This window comes from Odocoileus virginianus, chromosome 5, assembly GCF_023699985.2.
Source record: "Odocoileus virginianus isolate 20LAN1187 ecotype Illinois chromosome 5, Ovbor_1.2, whole genome shotgun sequence".
NCBI lineage: Eukaryota > Metazoa > Chordata > Mammalia > Artiodactyla > Cervidae > Odocoileus > Odocoileus virginianus.
This window is the reverse complement of record NC_069678.1, coordinates 35,630,856-35,649,652: the sequence shown is the minus strand read 5'-3', so window position 1 is coordinate 35,649,652 and position 18,797 is coordinate 35,630,856. Positions and strand designations below refer to the sequence as shown.

The window sequence follows — 18,797 nt, the reverse complement described above, 5'->3', positions numbered from 1 at the left end:
TGTATAAGCTGGATTTAGAAAAGGCAGAGGAACCAGAGATCAAATTGCCAGTATCTGTTTGATCATAGAAAAAGTAAGGAAATCCTAGAAAAACATTTTACTTCTGCTTCATTGACTATGCCAAAGCCTTTGACTGTGTGGATCCCAATAAACATTGGAAAATTCTTAAAAAGATGGGAATACCAGACCAGCTTACCTGCCTCCTGAGAAACCTGGATGTAGGTCAAGTAGCAATCATTAGAAATGGACTAGGAAAAAAGGACTGGTTCAAAATCGGGAAAGGAGCACATCAAGGCTATATACTATCACTCTGCTTACTTACCTTATATACAGAGTACATCATGAGAAATGCCGGATGAATTACAGGGTGGAATCAAGATTGCCAGGAGAAATATCAATAACCTCAGATACGCAGATAACACCACCCTTATGGCAGAAAGCGAAGAGGAATTAAAGAGCCTCTTGGTGAAGGTGAAGGAGGAGACTGAAAATACTAGCTTAAAACTCAACATTCAAGTCAAAACAATCTTGAGAAAGAAGAACGGAACTGGAGGAATCAACCTACCTGACTTCAGACTAAACTACAAAGCTACAGTCTAAGACAGTATGGTACTGGCACAAAGACAGAAATATAGATCAATGGAACAAAGTAGAAAGCCCAGAGATACATCCACACACCTATGGACACCTTATCTTTGACAAAGGAGGCAAGAATATACAATGGAGAAAAGACAATCTCTTTAACAAGTGGTGCTGGGAAAAGTGGTCAACCACCTGTAAAAGAATGAAACTAAAACACTAACACCATACACAAAAATAAACTCAAAATGGATTAAAGATCTAAATGTAAGACCAGAAACTATAAAACTCCTAGAGGGAAACATAGGCCAAACACTCTCCGACATAAATCACAGCAAGATCCTCTATAATCCACCTCCCAGAGTAACAGAAATAAAAGCAAAAATAAACAAATGGAACCTAATTAAACTTAAAAGCTTTTGCACAATGAAGGAAACTACAAGCAAGGTGAAAAGACAGCCTTCAGAATGGGAGAAAATAATAGCAAATGAAGCAACTGATAAAGAATTAATCTCAAAAACATACAAACAGCTCATGCAGCTCAATACCAGAAAAATAAACGACCTAATCAAAAAATGGGCCAAAGACCTAAACAGACATTTCTCCCAAGAAGACATACAAGTGGCTAACAAACACATGAAAAGATGCTCAACATCACTCATCACCAGAGAAATGCAAATTAAAACCACAATGAGGTACCATCTCACGTTGATCAGAATGGCTGCTATCAAAAAGTCTACAAACAATAAATGCTGGAGAGGATGTAGAGAAAAGGGAACCCTCTTATACTGCTGGTGGGAATGTGAACTAGTACAGCCACTATGGAGAACAGTGTGGAGATTCCTTAAAAAACTGAAAACAGAACTGCCATATGACCGAGCAATCCCACTGCTGGGCATATACACTGAGGAAACCAGAATTGAAACAGACATGTATACCCAATGTTCACTGCAGCACTGTTTACAATAGGTAGGACATGGAAGCAACCTAGATGTCCATAGGTAGATGAATGGATAAGAAAATTGTGGTACATATACACAATGGAATATTACTCAGCTATTACAAAGAACACATTTGAATCAGTTCTAATGAGGTGGATGAAACTGGAGCCTATTATACAGAGTGAAGTTGTCAGAAAGAAAAATACCAGTACAGTATATTAAAGCATATATACGGAATTTAGAAAGATGGTAATGACGACCCTATATGTGAGACAGCAAAAGAGACACAGATATAAAGAAGAGACTTTTGGACTCCATGAGACAAGGTGAGGGTGGGATGATTTGAGAGAATAGCACTGAAACATGTCTATTACCATATGTGAAATAGATCACCAGTCCAAGTTTGATGCATGAAACAGGGCACTCAAAGCCGGTGCACTGGGACAACCCAGAGGGATGGGATGGGGAGGAAACAGGGTGGGGAGTTTGGGATGGGGGACACATGTACACCTGTGGCTGATTCATGTCAATGTATGGCAAAAACCATCACAATATTGTAAAGTAATTAGCCTCCAATTAAAATAAGTAAATTTTAAAAAAAAAACCAGCATTCAAAAATCTAAAATCATGGCATCTGGTCCCATCAGTTCAGTTCAGTTGTGTCTGACTCTGCAACCCCATGGACCACAGCATGCCAGGCCAGGGACTCTCAAGAGTCTTCTCCAACACCACAGTTCAAAAGCATCAATTCTTCGGCTCTCAGCTTTCTTTATAGTCCAACTCTCATATCCATACATGACTACTGGAAAAACCATACCCTTGACTAGGAGGACCTTTGTTGGCAAAGTAATGTCTCTGCTTTTTAATATGCTGTCTAGGTTGGTCATAACTTTCCTTCCAAGAAGCAAGCGTCTTTTAATTTCATGGCTGCAGTCACCATCTTCAGTGAGTTTGGAGCCCCAAAAAATAAAGTCTGCCACTGTTTCCACTGTTTCCCCATCTATTTGCCATGAAGTGATGGGACTGGATGCCATGATCTTCGTTTTCTGAATGTTGAGTTTTAAGCCAACTTTTTCACTCTCCTCTTTCACTTTCATCAAGAGGCTCTTTAGTTCCTCTTCACTTTCTGCCATAAAAGTGATGTTATCTGCATATCTGAGGTTATTGATATTTCTCCTGGCAATCTTGATTCCAGCTGTGCTTCATCCAGCCCAGCATTTCTCATGATGTACTCTGCATATAAGTTAAATAAGCAGGGTGACAAATATACAGCCTTGACGTATTCCTTTTCCTATTTGGAACCAGTCTGTTGTTCCATGTCGTTTTAACTGTTGCTTCCTGACCCGCATACAGATTTATCAAGAGGCAGGTTCCATCACTTCATGGCAAATATATGGAGAAAAAATGGAAACAGTGACAGACTTTACTTTCTTTGGCGCCAAAATTCCTGCAGTGACTACAGCCATGAAATTAAGACACATGCTCCTTGGAAGAAAAGCTATGACAAACCTAGAAAGTGTGTTAAAAAGCAGACACAATACTTTGCTAACAAAGGTCTATATGGTCAAAGCTATGGTTTTTGCAGTAGTTGTGTACAGACGTGACAGTTGGACCATAAAGAAGGCTGAGCGCCAAAGAATTTATCCTTTCAAATTGTGGAGCTAGAGAAGACACTTTGAGAGTCCCTGGGACAGCAAGGAGATCAACGCAGTCAATCCTAAAGGAAATCAGTCCTGAATATTCATTGGAAGAACAGATGCTTAAGCTTCAATACTCTGGCCGGCTGGTGCGAAGAACCAACTCATTGGAAAAGATCCTGATCCTGGGAAAGATTGAAGGCAGGAAGAGAAGGGGATGACAGAGGACGAGACAGTTGGATGGCTTCATCGACTCAATGAACATGAGTCTGAACAAACTCCAGGACAGGAAAGCCTGGTGTGCAGCAGTCCATAGGGTCACAAAGAGTTGGACATGACTGAGCAACTGAACAACATTCAGTTACAAACTCTTAAACTTAATATACTGCCTTTCTGTGATGACTTCGCTTTATCCTTATAGAGCAACGTATAGCATTTCCCTATACGTTCTCAATCTTTTTTCCTTGTGTGTCATGAGATTAATGATACTGCTCTGAGGTATGCTACCTAAATAATCGCTATAACTCCATTTTATTTTCTCCAATTCAAATACTGTGACAGGGATCTTAAATCTGCTCCAATATAAAAAAAGAAAGTAATAAATCATTCCAAAACTTCAGCATCTTAACCAATACAAGTTAACAAATTACTGATGATACACTGGACAACTAATCATGGATCATAAGTGTGTAAATGACACCAAAACATTACTACAAATTAACATCTTAACCCAAATATTCCTGGTCCAAAACCATCTATGACAACAGAAAAGCCAAGAAACCAGTTGAAATGGACAATTAGTTTGAAAACCTGTAGTAACTGATGAGATTTTGTCACCCTATTGGCATCTGCCTATTGCCTTATTCTTCAGCTGTGATCCTATTAACATGTAATGTTTTAATTTTTCCTTTCCAACCTAAGTTGGCTTGTCTTTCATTAGAACAAAGATAAGTGTTAGGAAACAGAAAATAAAGTTGAGAAGAACACCACATAAACTGTCTAAGCCAAGTCCTGAGGATTTGATGATCTTTTTCCTTATTGCTTTGTTTAGGGTTTTATCTCCCAGAAGAGGCCCAGTCTTTCACTTTTCTACATCTCACAGCACCTCAAACAAAACTACTGCAGCTCTATTTTCCAAATCAAAAATCTGCAACACATTACCTGACAATATCTAACAGAATGTCTGATAATACACCAAAACAAGTGAAATTTAGGACTATGTCACAGAGTTCTAAGATCATCACCAGGGTCAATAATTCTCTAGGGTGACTCATGTGTGTGTGTTAGTTGCTTAGTCGGACTCTTAGGACTCAGCAATACAATCCTACTCATGACTGTTAGGTGAAGTCTGAAGGAAATAACAATACTTTGTATTATTAGAAGAGCAGTCATATGTTCCAAATTTGCTGATGCCAGTCCTGATTAACAACTGTCATTCCATTTGGATGCACTCTTTCACTCTTTTCAAAAGTGTCCCAGTCTGAATTTCATGGTCACATTATTTATGAATGATTCTTCCATATATGTGCTGAACCTCAAGCTGACTAAGTTTTTTTAAAGTAAAAGTCTTTATAAAGTCTTTAAAAGTCTTATTCAGTCAATATTTGAATAAATGAAAGAATAAGTGAGCAATAAATAATTTACTCAATGTTTCACTAAAAAAGAATAGAATACACAGAAAACTTAGAATTAAAATCATTCACATGTGAAAATCCTTAAAAGCCAGTATTTAACAGACTCCCTACTCCCCAATTCATATTTCCCTTGGTGTGACATTTTTATTTCTACCCCTGCATTGAACCTGCATTGAATCTGCCTATCACACTTGGCCTTTGGCACATTGCCCTTTGTTTCCAAAAGTTGCCATCATCACTCCTTGTCCTGAGCTACTCTTTGACCATTACTTTCAGTCTTTACTTTAGCCAAAAGTAACTTGAACAAACCAGAAATGCAAATAAATGAAAGCCAAATAGGCAAGAATCTATTCTATTTTTAAAACTATAACATGTTAAACTTCAGTTATGCCCTTATACCTGAATTCCATGTTTACCAAGTATATACCTGAAATGTCATTCTGTTGATCCCGTATTTTTTACTTATAAATTTACCAAAGATAAAACTAAAATGCCATAAAAATAAAAAACCTAAAACAATAGACTGCTATTTTTTAAAGCAGACTTACTTTTCAGCTTCATCTGTTTTTTCAAAAAACAAATTATGCAAGGAAAACATGGAGTCATTTGATTCCAACATTGTTAAAAGGTGCACTTTGTCATAAATCTAAAAAAACACCAAAATCCATCTTATAGCCTATTTACAAAGATGTAGAAAAAAATTTTCTGGATCCATAAACTATAATTATTAATTTCCTAAAATAACCACAGACAGTCTTTCAGTAATGTCTTCTGCAACTTCCTCCTAAGTGCTTAAATATTCAAATACATGATTCTGTTATCCACTCTCACACATAGTCACACATGTATGCCTCTCTTCATGCTGCACAAATGCTTAAAACGTGTTTTCTTCCATTCTCCATCTGACATAATCCTACCCATACTTCATGGTACAGGTCAATGTTATTTCTTCTTCAAAGGCTTCTCTGAATTCGTCCTTTTATGGAAAACAGAATTAGTGACTCCTTTTGGGCTCTTAAAATACTTTGTTCATACCACTATTTTTGAGTATAGTGCATATTATTGTGATATTGTATAGGATAGTACATTTTATTGTGAATGTGTGTGTTTCTAAAAATATACTGTGTACATATGCAGGGATTTCCTTCAAAATCAAGGGACAGAGTAGGCTTGCTTCAAAATAAATAGGAAAATATTAAGGAATACTGATGAAAAAGACTGGCAATGAGTTAATAATTGCTAATGCTATGTAACAGGTACGTGGAGTTCCTTAAAATGTTGTCTATTTTTATATATGTCTGAAGTTTTCAAAATAAAAAAATCAACAAGTTTAACATATACATGTTTATATTCATATTATATAACACACACATATATATGCTTAAAAAGATAATTTTTACATTCAGCAGTGTTATCTAAATGAAAAGGATAAAAACATTCAGTATTGGCTACCTGAAAAAATAACAAAAATCTGGGCTTCACAGGTGGCGCAATGATAAAGAATCCACCTGCGAATCCAGGAGACACAAGAGACTCAGGTTCGATCCGAGGGTAGAGAAGATCCCCGGGAGAGGAAATGGCAACCCGCTCCAGTATTCCTGCCTGGAAAATCTCACGGACAGAGGAGCCTGGCGGGCTACAGTCCATGGAGTTGCAAAAAGTCAGACACGACTAAACACACTCTCACACACCCACAATAGAACCATGTCTCTAAGTAAGTAAGTAAAGTCGCTCAGTCGTGTCCGACTCTTGGCGACCCCATGGACTGTAGCCTACCAGGCTCCTCTGTCCATGGGATTTTCCAGGCAAGAGTACTGGAGTGGGTTGCCATTTCCTTCTCCAGGGGATCTTCCCGACCCCCTGCACATTAACACTACATCTCAATTTTTTTTCTGATTTCTGAAACATAAAACTCTACACGACAAAATACGAAATCAGATGCACATATCATAAAATATAAGCCACATTTCTATTTATTCTGTGATAGTTAATATACTGCAAATCTTTCCTTAGCATGGAAACTAAAATCAAAGACACTATATGAGCGCCATCTCGTGGAGAAATCATTACCAAGTCAGAGCAAGTCCCTTCAATTTTGAGCCCTCCCTGATGTGATGAAGAGACATTATTACATCAGGAAGTATGTGGAGAAAAGAGAAATGTTTCCACATGTACTCCTTTACAAAATGCTACTAACAAAGGGCTAAATTTGATTACATTAGGACTGTTCTTACTTTATCAGAATATTGTGGGGGTTTTCATTTGTTTAGTTATTGGGCTTTTCTCCTTTCCATCTGTTTAGCATAGTTACCCTCTTCATTTTTCTCAATTTATTAATCATCTAGTCACCAAAAAAAAAAAAAAAAAAAAGGCAAAGTTCAAACAAATTAGCATGGTTCTATAAATGTTTTAAACAACTTAATTATGTGAATAATAGAAGTCTAGGATAACAGGGCAGAGAGGCAGAAGGCAGTTACTCAGAAATTCTAACTGGAGTCTTTAACATCTTTAAAGAATTTCAAAACTTGAAAACAATTACTTGATAAAGTATAAACAAAAATGCCAGTCATGTTTCTAGAGCATTCAAAAGTAACCAATAAAATGTTCCTTTTCTAGTCTTAGGAGAACAATGTAATCTTAAACAACAGAAAGAGTTTTCGAAACTAAAACTCACCAGATCACTTTTATATGGCTATGCTTCCTCAGAATGTAAGTAGAAACTCTTAAGGTTAACACACATGTGTTTGAACTCTTTATTCTAAAAGAAGCTGCAAGCAAAACAATAAAACTGCATATTAAAAATATTTCTGAAAAAATATTTCATAATCTAAAAACCTCCTATATAAACAGCAAATCTTTCCAAGAGAACTTTTGTTTTGATGTCTAGTTCTGGCATAAAAGAGAATATAACTTGTTTGGGTCCATAATAAAAACACTGTGTATATATTTTCATACTGATGCATACATATGAAAGAAAACATCCTTTCTATCTAAAATACTGCATCCCCAAATTGTGCATTATTTTTCTTCACAGCACTAATTTATAACTGCTCAGTTGTTTATCTTTCTCCCTGTAGAGAGAGCCAGTTCTTTTTATTTACTAATGTATTCCTTTAGCTTATAGCAGATAATCCATAAGAATTCTCTGTTGAATAAATGCATTAGCAATGTTCAGTTTACAAAAATAATTTTAAATAAAAATAATTTTCCATCAATTCTGAGTCTTAAAATTTTACCCCCCAGATCTTCAATGGTCAGTTTTAAAATGTAATTCTTTTCTAGTTCAAGATACATGCAATCAAATCATTAAAGTTTTAAAAGACCATAAATTTGACACTTGAATTACGTAAATAAATTTTTTAAAACATAGGCCTGACAAGGGACCTTTCCATACTTCAATATGAGTTTGTTATTGAAGAAATGATAGATTTTGGGACTTTTAGGTTTAGAGTTAGATTTTCTGAGTATGTTTCTGTGTTAAGATTACTTTTTTTTTTCCATTTATTTTTATTAGTTGGAGGCTAATCACCTTACAACATTGCAGTGGTTTTTGTGATACATTGAAATGAATTAGCCATAGATTACTTTTTTAAAAGTTCTAGTTTCAGCGTGTATGAAATTGTTATTTTACTTTTTAAGTGTTCGCTTTTGCTCTAACCACTCTTAAAACACTTAAACTGTTTTTGTAACTACATAATTTGATGAGTGTTGAAATGATCTACACCTTACCTATTTTAGCGACTATTTACCTTACTGTAGAAAATGTTCAGATCCGTTGGTTATCTCTAAAAATTTTTACTCTCAGAAATACACATTTCAAAAGTGCAAAAACCTAGACATGAAATACTGATTTGCCAGAAATCGGTAGTCAGTGAAGACTCAGACCAACATTCACTGGCAAAACCAACCGTCACAAATGACTGCAGGGAAGTAAGCTGACAAAGAGAATGAACGTGGGAACAAATTACCACCCTGAGTCTCAGCCAGGAAGAGGTCTTTACAGTAGGAGGCCTGATCTCCACCACCTGCCCGGTGAGACGCAGGGGACCGAAAGGCTACAGCAGGAACCGAATTGAGGTCTGAGGCAAAAACACCCCCCTTGATGTACCCTAAATCCGGATAAGCCCACCCCAGACTCCCGGGCGCGCGGCGGAAGGTTTCCGTCTGGGCGAGTGACCACGACGCGGGCGCGAGGGCCGCCACCGGACCCGGGAATCTAGGGTCGCGTCGCTGCGGACTCACGGCTACACGCACGCAGGCCTCCCGCTCCGCCCCGGACGTGAAACACACTTTGGAATAAACACGCGGGACTCCGGGAACCGCCAAAGCAACGCACAAGTCCGCTGGCGTTGTGAGCGGGCGGTCTGCCAACCCGTCCCTCACAAGCCGGAGCCGCCCCAGGCCTCGCCTCGCACCTTCTGACTGGAAGGCGGCTGAGGAACCGCGCGGGCGGGGCGGGGACGGGGTCCCGCCGACCGTGCTACACCTCCCCGCGCCCGTCTCCTGCCGCCCGACACTCGCCTCGGAAAATCGACCACTTCCCGGCAGCCACCCTGGCCTCCCTCCCCGCTGGGTCCCTGTTCTCCCCTCTTTTCCTTCCTGTGAGAGCCCTGAGTCCCAGTCCCCACCTTCCTCAGCGGGCGTCCGGGCTCCCCCGAGCTCACCTCCTCGCCGGCCCTGGGAGCCGAGCGCCTATTCACCGGCCCAGAGGACCCCCAGCCTGGCTAAGCCGAGCTCCAAGCAATGGATCGCCGGAGACCCCAAGCTCTCCCTTCCCGCCTCTCCTTGTTTTCTCTAGAAGTTTATAATCCCTTTTAAATATATGGCTCTCCGGATATTGTTGCCTATTTTCATTGAATAGAATGCTTAATTCTTCCCTCAGCTGTTGGTAATTTTAGTTTCCCTCCTTAAGAATCGGTCTGAGGTACCTCATATACGTGGATCTATGGATTTAGACAGTGTTTGTCTTATGTCTGGCCTATATCATTTACCATGATTGTTTCAGAGTTTATCCATGTTGTAGCAAGTGTCAGAGTTTTGTTCCTTTTAAGATGGGCTTTCCTGATAGCTCGGTTGGTAAAGAATCCGCCTGCATGCAGGAGACGCTGGTCCAATTCCTGGATCGGGAAGATCCGCTGGAGGAGGAATAGGCACCCACTCCAGCATTCTTGGACTTCCCTTGTGGCTCAACTAGTAAAGAATCCGCCTGTATTGTGGGAGATATGGGTTCGATCCCTGGGTTGGGAAGATGCCAGTGAGAAGGAAAAAGCTACCCACTCCAGTATGCTGGCCTAGAGAATTCCATGGACTGTACAGTCCATGGGTCGCAAAGAGTCAGACACGACTGAGCGACTTTCACTTTAATTCATCTGTGGTCTTGGAGAAGACTCTTGAGAGTCCCTTGGACTGCAAGGAGATCAAACCAGTCAATCCTAAAGAAAATCAGCCGTACATATTCATTGAAAGGGCTGAAGCTGAAGCTCCAATACTTTGACCACCTGATGTGAAGAACTGACTCATTGGAAAAGACCCTGATGCTGGGAAAGATTGTAGGCAGGAGGAGAAGGGGAGGACAGGTTATAAAATGGTTGAATGGCATCACCTACTCCATGGATATGAGTTTGCGCAAGCTCCAGGAGTTGGTGATGGACAGGGAAGCCTGGCGTGCTGCAGGCAATGTCCATGGGATCGCAAAGAGTCAGACAAGACTGAGTCGAGGAAACTGAATTCCATTTGTAGGTATAACCTCAGATATGCAGATGACACCACCCTTATGGCAGAAAATGAAGAGGAACTAAAAAGCCTCTTGATGAAAGTGAAGGAGGAGAGTGAATAAGTTGGCTTAAAGCTCAACATTCAGAAAACGAAGATCATGGCATCTGGTCCCATCACTTCATGGCAAATAGATGGGGAAACAGTGGAAACAGTGTCAGACTTTATTTTTCTGGGGCTCCAAAATCACTGCAGATGGTGACTGCAGCCATGAAATTAAAAGACGCTTACTCCTTGGAAGGAAAGTTATGACCAACCTAGATAGCATGTTAAAAAGCAGAGGCATTACTTTGCCAACAAAGATCCGTCTGGTCAAGGCTATGGTTTTTCCAGTAGTCATGTATGGATGTGAGAGTTGGACTGTAAAGAAAGCTGAGCACCGAAAAACTGATGCTTTTGAACTGTGGTGTTGGAGAAGACTCTTGAGAGTCCCTTGGACTGCAAGGAGATCCAACCAGTCCATCCTAAAGGAGATCAGTCCTGGGTGTTTATTGGAAGGACTGATGCTGAAGCTGAAACTCCAATACTTTGGCCACCTCATGCAAAGAGTTGACTCGTTGGAAAAGGCCCTGATGCTGGGAGGGGTTGGGGGTGGGAGGAGAAGGGGACGACAGAGCATGAGATGGCTGGATGGCATCACCGACTCCATGGACATGAGTTTGAGTAAACTCCAGGAGTTTGTGATGGACAGGGAGGCCTGGTGTGCTGTGATTCATGGGGTCGCAAAGAGTCAGACACGACTGAGAGACTGAACTGACTGACTGACTGGCCACATTTTGTTTACCCATTCATTCGTGGTCATTTGTGTTGTTTCCAACCTTTTGGCTATTGTGAATAATACAGCTATGAAAAATGGTATATAAAACTCCATTCTGGGGAAAAAAAAACAACACTCCATTCTGGAACTTATGGTTGGGCGGGGGATAGTTAGGGAGTTGGGGATTGATATGTACATGCTGCTATGTTTAAAATGGATAACCAACAAGCACCTGCTGTGCAGCAGGGAACTCTGCTCAATATTATATAACAAACTAAATGGGAAAAGAATTTGAAAAATATGTATAACTGAATCACTTCGCTGTACCCCTAAAACTAGCACAACATTGTTAATCAACTATACTATACTCCAATATAAAATTTTAAAAAATTTTAAATAAATAAAAAGCACATGAGGCAGAAAAAAATAATCTCAATCCCTGTTTTCAATTATTTATATATATACCTAGGAGTGGAAACATCTACTTTTGTTTTATTGGCTATGCCAAAGTCTTTGACCGTGTGGATCACAACAAACTATGGAAAATTCTTAAAGAGATGAGGCTACCAGACCACCTGAACTGCCTCCTGAGAAATCTGTATGCAGGTCAAGAAACAACAGTTAGAATTGGACATGGAACAACAGACTGGTTCCAAATCAGGAAAGGAGTATGTCAAGGCTGTATATTGTAACCCTGCTTATTTAACTTATATGCAGAGTACATCATGAGAAATGCCAGGCTAGATGAAGCACAAGCTGGAATCAAGATTGCCAGGAGAAGTATCAATAACCTCAAATATGCAGATGACATCACTTTTGTGGCAGAAAGTGAAGAGGAACTAAAAAGCCTCTTGATGAAAGTGAAAGAGGAGAGTGAAAAAGTTGGCTTAAAACTCAACATTCAGAAAACGAAGATCATGGCATCTGGTCCCATCACTTCGTGGCAAATAGATGGGGAGACAGTGGAAACAGTGTCAGACTTTATTTTGGGGGGCTCCAAACTCACTGCAGATAGTGACTGCAGCCATGAAATTAAAAGATGCTTGCTCCTTGGAAGAAAAGCTATGACCAACCTAGACAGCATAGTAAAAAGCAGAGACGTTACTTTGCCAACAAAGTTTTGTCTAGTCAAGGCTATGGTTTTTCCAGTAGTCATGTATGGATGGGAGAGTCAGACTATAAAGAAAGCTGAGAGCCGAAGAATTGATGCTTTTGAACTGTGGTGTTGGAGAAGACTCTTGAGAGTCCCTTGGACTGCAAAGAGATCCAACTAGTCCATCCTGAAGGAAATCACTCCTGAATATTCATTGGAAGGACTGATGCTGAAGCTGCAACTCCAATACTTTGGCCACCTGATGCAAAGAACTGACTCATTGGAAAAGACCATGATGCTAGGAAAGATTAAAGGTGAGAGAAGGGAATGACAGAGGATGAGATGGTTGAATGGAATCACTGACTCAATGGACATGAGTTTGAATAAGCTCCAGGTGATGGACAGGGAAGCCTAGTGTGCTGCAGTCCAGGGGGTCACAAAGAGTCAGACACAACTGAGCGGCTACTGAATGACTAATGATGTTGAGCATCTTTTCATGTGCCTTATGACTATTTTACTATTCTCTTTGGGGAAGTGTCTATTCATATCCATTGCTAATTTTTGTGCTATTTGTTTATTATTATTTTATTATTTTTATCTTTTATTATATATTTTTAAAATATTTTGGATATTAACATGATTTGTAAATATTTTCTCCTATTCAGTAGGTTTTCTTTTTGCTTTCATGAGAGTATCCTTTGATACACAAAAGTTTTTAATTTGGGTCAAGTCCAATTTATTTTTTTCTTCTTTTGTAACCTGTGCTTTTGGTGTCATAACTGTGAATTCACTCCCAAATTCCATTATCATGAGGATTTACTCCAATGTGTTCTTCTGAGAGTTTCAATTTTAGCTCTTAAGTTTAGGTCCTTGATCCATTTGAGGCATAACATGGACCAACAAGTTGTATTTATTTCAAATAAAGGAGGCGGGGTGTCTTGAAAGACTGGAAGAACTTAAAAAACAAAAAATAGATTTTTATGACACAGGAACAAATAGATTTCTGCTAATACAATTGATGCTTTAGGTTCTGGCTCATAAAGTCAACATAATAAAAACTTTCTCTACTTTCTCTACTTTCATCCTTTTTAAACTCTGATCAAGAGAAGCTGATAATTGAAAAACTAGTGCTGATGGCAGTAGAGAAGGAAGCACCAAGAAATGTTGTAACTTTAAAGACTATTTTTCTCTGTATGACAGACAGAAATACGTTGTGCTATTTCAGACTTGGAAAAGAAAAGGTAAGCTCATTTGGGAGACTCTGAAAAGTGTAAAGTTAATATCTGAGGAAATAAAAAGAAAAAGAAAGAAATCAATCTGGTATGATGGGATTCATGGGAAGAAAGAAAAATTCAAAGGTTATGCACAATCGTGTAGAAGAGTCCAATGCTATCTATACATTTAATAGATGCTTAAATAGAAAAAGCATGAAGAGTTGATAGTCAAAAGTTAGTTGTTCTTTAGGGAAAGATTTACTAAGTCTCTATGTAACCAAGAAAATAAACGAAAAATGTTGATTAGAAGTAATTCCTTGAGTCCAAGCTTCTAAGGAGTATGTTTAATGATGCAAAAAAAAACTAGTACCCGTATTTTAGGAGATCCATTTGCTCGGTTTGCTTGTTTTTAGGCAGAAATTGAGTCTTCAGCCAAAATGAATTTAAAATGTCTGTTTTCTGGTTTTCTGTTCTCCAAAGCCAAGAATGTTGATTTTAATGAGACCGCTGGATAGGGTGCTCCAATTAGACCCGGAGCCAAAGCATCTCCCAGCCACAGCTAGCCGGAGTGTATTAATACAAAGAATATAAGCCTTCCATAGAAATCAGTTGATAAAGACTCAGTATTCAATGGCTGTTTTTTTTTTTTCTTTCTTGTAATTACATAAGTAGAGTCTAAAATGTAACAAGAAGTAAGAAGCAAACATGCCAGAACAGAGGCTTTGGGACAGTATTCCACACTGGAATAGAATTATTTCCTGATTAAAAATTTATACCCATTTCTTCAGAATGAGTAAATGGAGAGGGATAACTAGTGCACATTCTCTATGGGTAGTTGTATTTAGATTTGTGTAACAAATTGTACACACTTCTCCTTACAAAGTATACTGCGTTTAGTCATTCTTAGCAAATTCTTCTGCCATTATTATAAAGTCCCTGGGTAAATAGGAATAGACGCATTCCTTCAGGTGATTAGTATCTGAAGGAGGTAGGCTTTACCTGAATGGCATCCAGAATCTTATATAAGACTGTCTTAATAAAACATGGGATATATCTACAAAGATTCTTTGAGGGAACTTTTAAAAGCTACTGACAGACATTTTTAAAAGATTTCTAAATATCAGGGATCAGAGTATAAAATAGATTTTAAGAACAGACATTCTTTGTTTTGTTTTTATCTAAAGATAACAGTAACTAGCAAGGTCTTGCAGTAATATGATCAAATTGTTATGATTAACATGTTAATATGATTAATTTAAATTGTTTATATACTGTTTAGAATTAAGATCGTTTCTAGAGGTGATTGTATCACCACTGTGTCATTGGGCTTCCCAGGTGGTGCAGTGGTAAAGAATCCACCTGCCAGTGCAGGAGATCCAAGAGAGGCCAGTTCAATCCCTGGGTCTGGAAGATCCCCTGGAGACGGTAATGGCAATCCACTACAGTATCCTTGCCTGGGAAATCCCATGAACAGAGGTACCTGGAGGGCTACAGTCCATGGGGTTGCAAAAGAGTCGGACACGACTAAGCATGCATGCACATTCTATCATTATTGCAAATAAAGAGATTTGCAATGTTACAAGTAACCTGTTGGGCTTCCTAGGTGGTGGTAGTGGTAAAGAACCAGCCTGCCAATGCAGGAGACATAAGAGATTCAGATTCCATCCCTGGGTGGGGATGATCCCCTGGAGGAGGTCATGGTAAACCACTCCAGTATCTCAGTGGACAGAGGAGCTCGGCAGGCTGCAATCCCTAGAGTCACACAGAGTTGGATGTGACTGAAGCAACTTAGCATGCACGCAAGTAACCGGTTAAGATACTGGACAGATTGGAGTTCAGACAGAATAACAGAAATAAGGAACACCATGAAGAAACAAGAGTAATGCATCTGCCTGGAATCCTTTCTAGGAAGCAAGAGGGAGTGGTGAGAGATACTACTAAAACTAGCAGGTAATTATTCATTTGTGATATATATTGAGTTAAGATGTATTTAAGCATGGGTTATCTCATGTTTAAATATGTCAAAGCACTGAGAAAGCCCAGTACATGTAATAGCATGCACTTTGTTCAACAAAGTTGAGAGTGCTGTATCCTTGTCTGCCCGGAGTCTGAAGCCACCACAAAGAAAAATAGACGTGTCAGTTTTCTCACAACAGTTGTCACTATGAATAATCACCAGAGAAGCGAAAGTGAAGTTGCTCAGTCGTGTCCAACTCTTTGCGACCCCATGGGCTGTAGCCTACCAGGCTCCTCCATCCATGGAATTTTCCAGGCAAGAGTACTGGAGTGGGGTGACATTTCCTTCTCCAGAGGCTCTTCCCAGCCCAGGGGTCGAACTCGGGTCTCCCACATTGTAGCAGATGCTTTACAGTCTGAGCCACTGCTGTTTCTCACAACAGTTGTCACTATGCATAACCACCAGAGAAGGGGAGGGGCTACATCTGAAAATGTTCTCTTGCAATTCCAGCTGTTTGTCCCCCCTGCCCTGACCCCTCCAGCCCTGTGGCCGTGCCCTAAGGCCTGGGAACATGAGATAACTTTCTGGAGGAAGAGTGGGTATAACAAAGTGCATAAGGAATAAAAGTAGCTCAACGGATGCTGAGGTTAAGGCCCCACCTCACCCCCGGTACTAGGCACCAGGAGAAGACATTTCCATCCAGGGAGCAGCAGATTCATGAAGCAGCAAAAGAAGGTGTAGGGACCGGGCTGTGGAGGAGAGGCTACTAAGCCATGCTCACAGACCTCTCCCAGGGCCTGGCTGCTAAGCCTTCCAGGGGGGAAGGCCCCACCTTGATAAAGCTCTGCTGGCCTCGGACCCCGCGTCGCCCGAGCACAGGCGACAATACGAAGCAGCAGAACTGTCACCATGGCTGCAGTGGCAGCTGTAAGGAGGGGGTATGAATCAGCCAGGAAAGTGTGCCTGTCTTCTGGAAAGTGTATGCTATTTGTGATAGTTGATAGGACTGATTGCTAAGGCCAGGATAGTTTATGAAGCCCTTCCTCCAGTTGCCAGCTGGGAAACAGGAGGGGCATTTGGGTGGGGAGTGTCAGAGGAGCTGGGATTCTGACAGTTAGGACGTATGGTTTCAAAGTAATAACTTGCTTTGTTGTCTTTGGTGGGGAAAAAGTCATTTGCAACGTTACCTTGCTTTATCTAACTCAGATTAGTGACCTATGAAACGCCAGTGTCACAACAAAATGTATATAGCACTCTATAGCTTAAAGCATTTGTTCATTCAGTGTATGGGGAAAATGTCTAAGAATTCACACAAATAGTAAGTGAGGGGCTGAGACAGTAGACGCATTGTCTCTGTGTGTGGATAGAGTGGATCCAGTGTGGATGGAGAATATATGTATTTCAGTAAAAGGAATGTTGTCCTTCAACTAGAAAATAGAGTGGTGTGGGTTAAAGCAAGTCCAGATGAGACCATTCTGGCCAAGAACACATTCCAAAATGTGAAAACTGTTGTCTTAAGAAAATACATGGAGATTGGGAGGGAAATAAAAACCCTATATGCCTAGGAAACAACAAGATAAAACAATGATTAATGTGAAAGTGAAGCAAGTTAATGTGTATTGTTAGAATTTTTTCAGATAACTGTGGAATAAAAAGAGCTGTCAAACTTTCAGGTGTTATTGAACATTAGGAAGTATACTTGCGTATTTTATGTGTCCCTTAATTAACAGAATACTTAAACAATTGTATCCTAGGAAAACAATTACACCATTAACTCCAAAAAAGAACTCCTGCCAAATCCCGTAGCCTGTGTTCACACTTTCTATCACATCAACACTTGTAGAAATGGGCAAGTAACCAACCAGTCGGAAACTTCTTTGTGGGTTGTTTTGTATCAGAAATAATTTGGGGAAGCTGTGTTTTGTTTTGTTTTTTTCTAGATGATTTCATTGTATTCTATATTTCTGTAATTTTATGTTAAAACAGTAAGTGGACTTGTGATGTCACATAATGAGTGAATATTTGCATAACTGTTCAAAACAGTTTCCCTTAAAAAACTTATCTTTGAAAAATAACAAAAATGTTCTACTAAACAATGTTGAAATATAACAATTTGAGTTTTGAAGTCATTCATTTTGCTGAAAATATGTTCCTGTTTTAAACAAAAAAACCCTAAGATTTTAACTTGTCCGTATAAAGAGCTTACTGCTACTGCTGAGAAGTCACGTAAGCAATATCATCATTAAATCATATTTAGAAGCAAAAAAAAAAAAATGGCAACTAAGATTATTAGACCTAAAAGTTCAGATAAAATTGAGAGCCTGTGTTTGTCTTCTGTAACAAAGTATCTCCTTAATTCAAGAAAAAAAAGAAAAAGAATCCAGCATCTGATTTAAGTATGTGAAAGTGTCAGTCCTGTCAGATTCTTGGCGACCCCGTGGACTGTACCATGCCTGGCTCCTCTGCCCATGAAATTCTCCAAGCAAGAATACTGGAGTGGGTTGCCATTTCCCTCTTCAGATATTTGGGGAAGTTTTAAAGAAATAAATTATTTGGTAGGCCATTATCTATAATATTGGAGAATTAGAATGTTTTTTCCTGGATTGAAAAAAGTACCATTCATACAACTTATATGAAAATGCATTCAAATGAAGAAATATTCCAGAAATTAGAATTTGACTTTTAATATAGTAATTTTGCCTGAATTTCTCTATGCCTGGCTTTTTCTACATACCATATTATTTCCTTTGAACAGCAGTTGTCACTAATTTGGTTGCAGTTGTTGTTGTTTAAATATTCAATTAGAAAAAGTTTATTGTTAAAATCTCTGACTTTGAACAAAATTTTATTTCATTTGAAACATATGCTGTTACCTAGAGTGGACTTAAAGTATAAAGAAGATATATTTTTCCTTAGACTTCATTCCCAAGTGGCATTTTCTCAACATATTCATATATACAAATGACATAAAAAATATATTCAGCACAGCATCTTCTAAACAACTCTGAAATTTTTTAATTTTTAATTTCACCCAGCTTAACATCTGAGCTGCCATATGTTTTGAATTCTTCCAATCCATAGAGATTACATAGCAAGTCACAAACCACATGACTGGAAAATCTCCTAACAACCAAAGTTAGGGATCATTAATCTTCACACAAAGGGAAAAATGAACATCCCTTCAAACACATATCTGATACAAAACTAAAAAAT

The 18,797-nt window shown here is 39.1% G+C and overlaps 1 protein-coding gene across 1 annotated transcript in view; it reads right to left on the bottom strand.

Annotated features, from left to right (window-relative positions):
- Positions 1–18,797, bottom strand: part of HFM1 (helicase for meiosis 1) — a 136,121-nt gene that overhangs the window by 98,014 nt on the left and 19,310 nt on the right. Inside the window, exons 3-5 of the mRNA XM_070467177.1 lie at positions 16,370–16,509; positions 9,420–9,483; positions 7,466–7,559 (exon numbers count right to left, since the gene is read on the bottom strand). Coding sequence (XP_070323278.1) covers positions 7,466–7,559; positions 9,420–9,483; positions 16,370–16,509 — 298 coding nt within the window. The remainder of the gene's footprint in view (positions 1–7,465; positions 7,560–9,419; positions 9,484–16,369; positions 16,510–18,797) is intronic.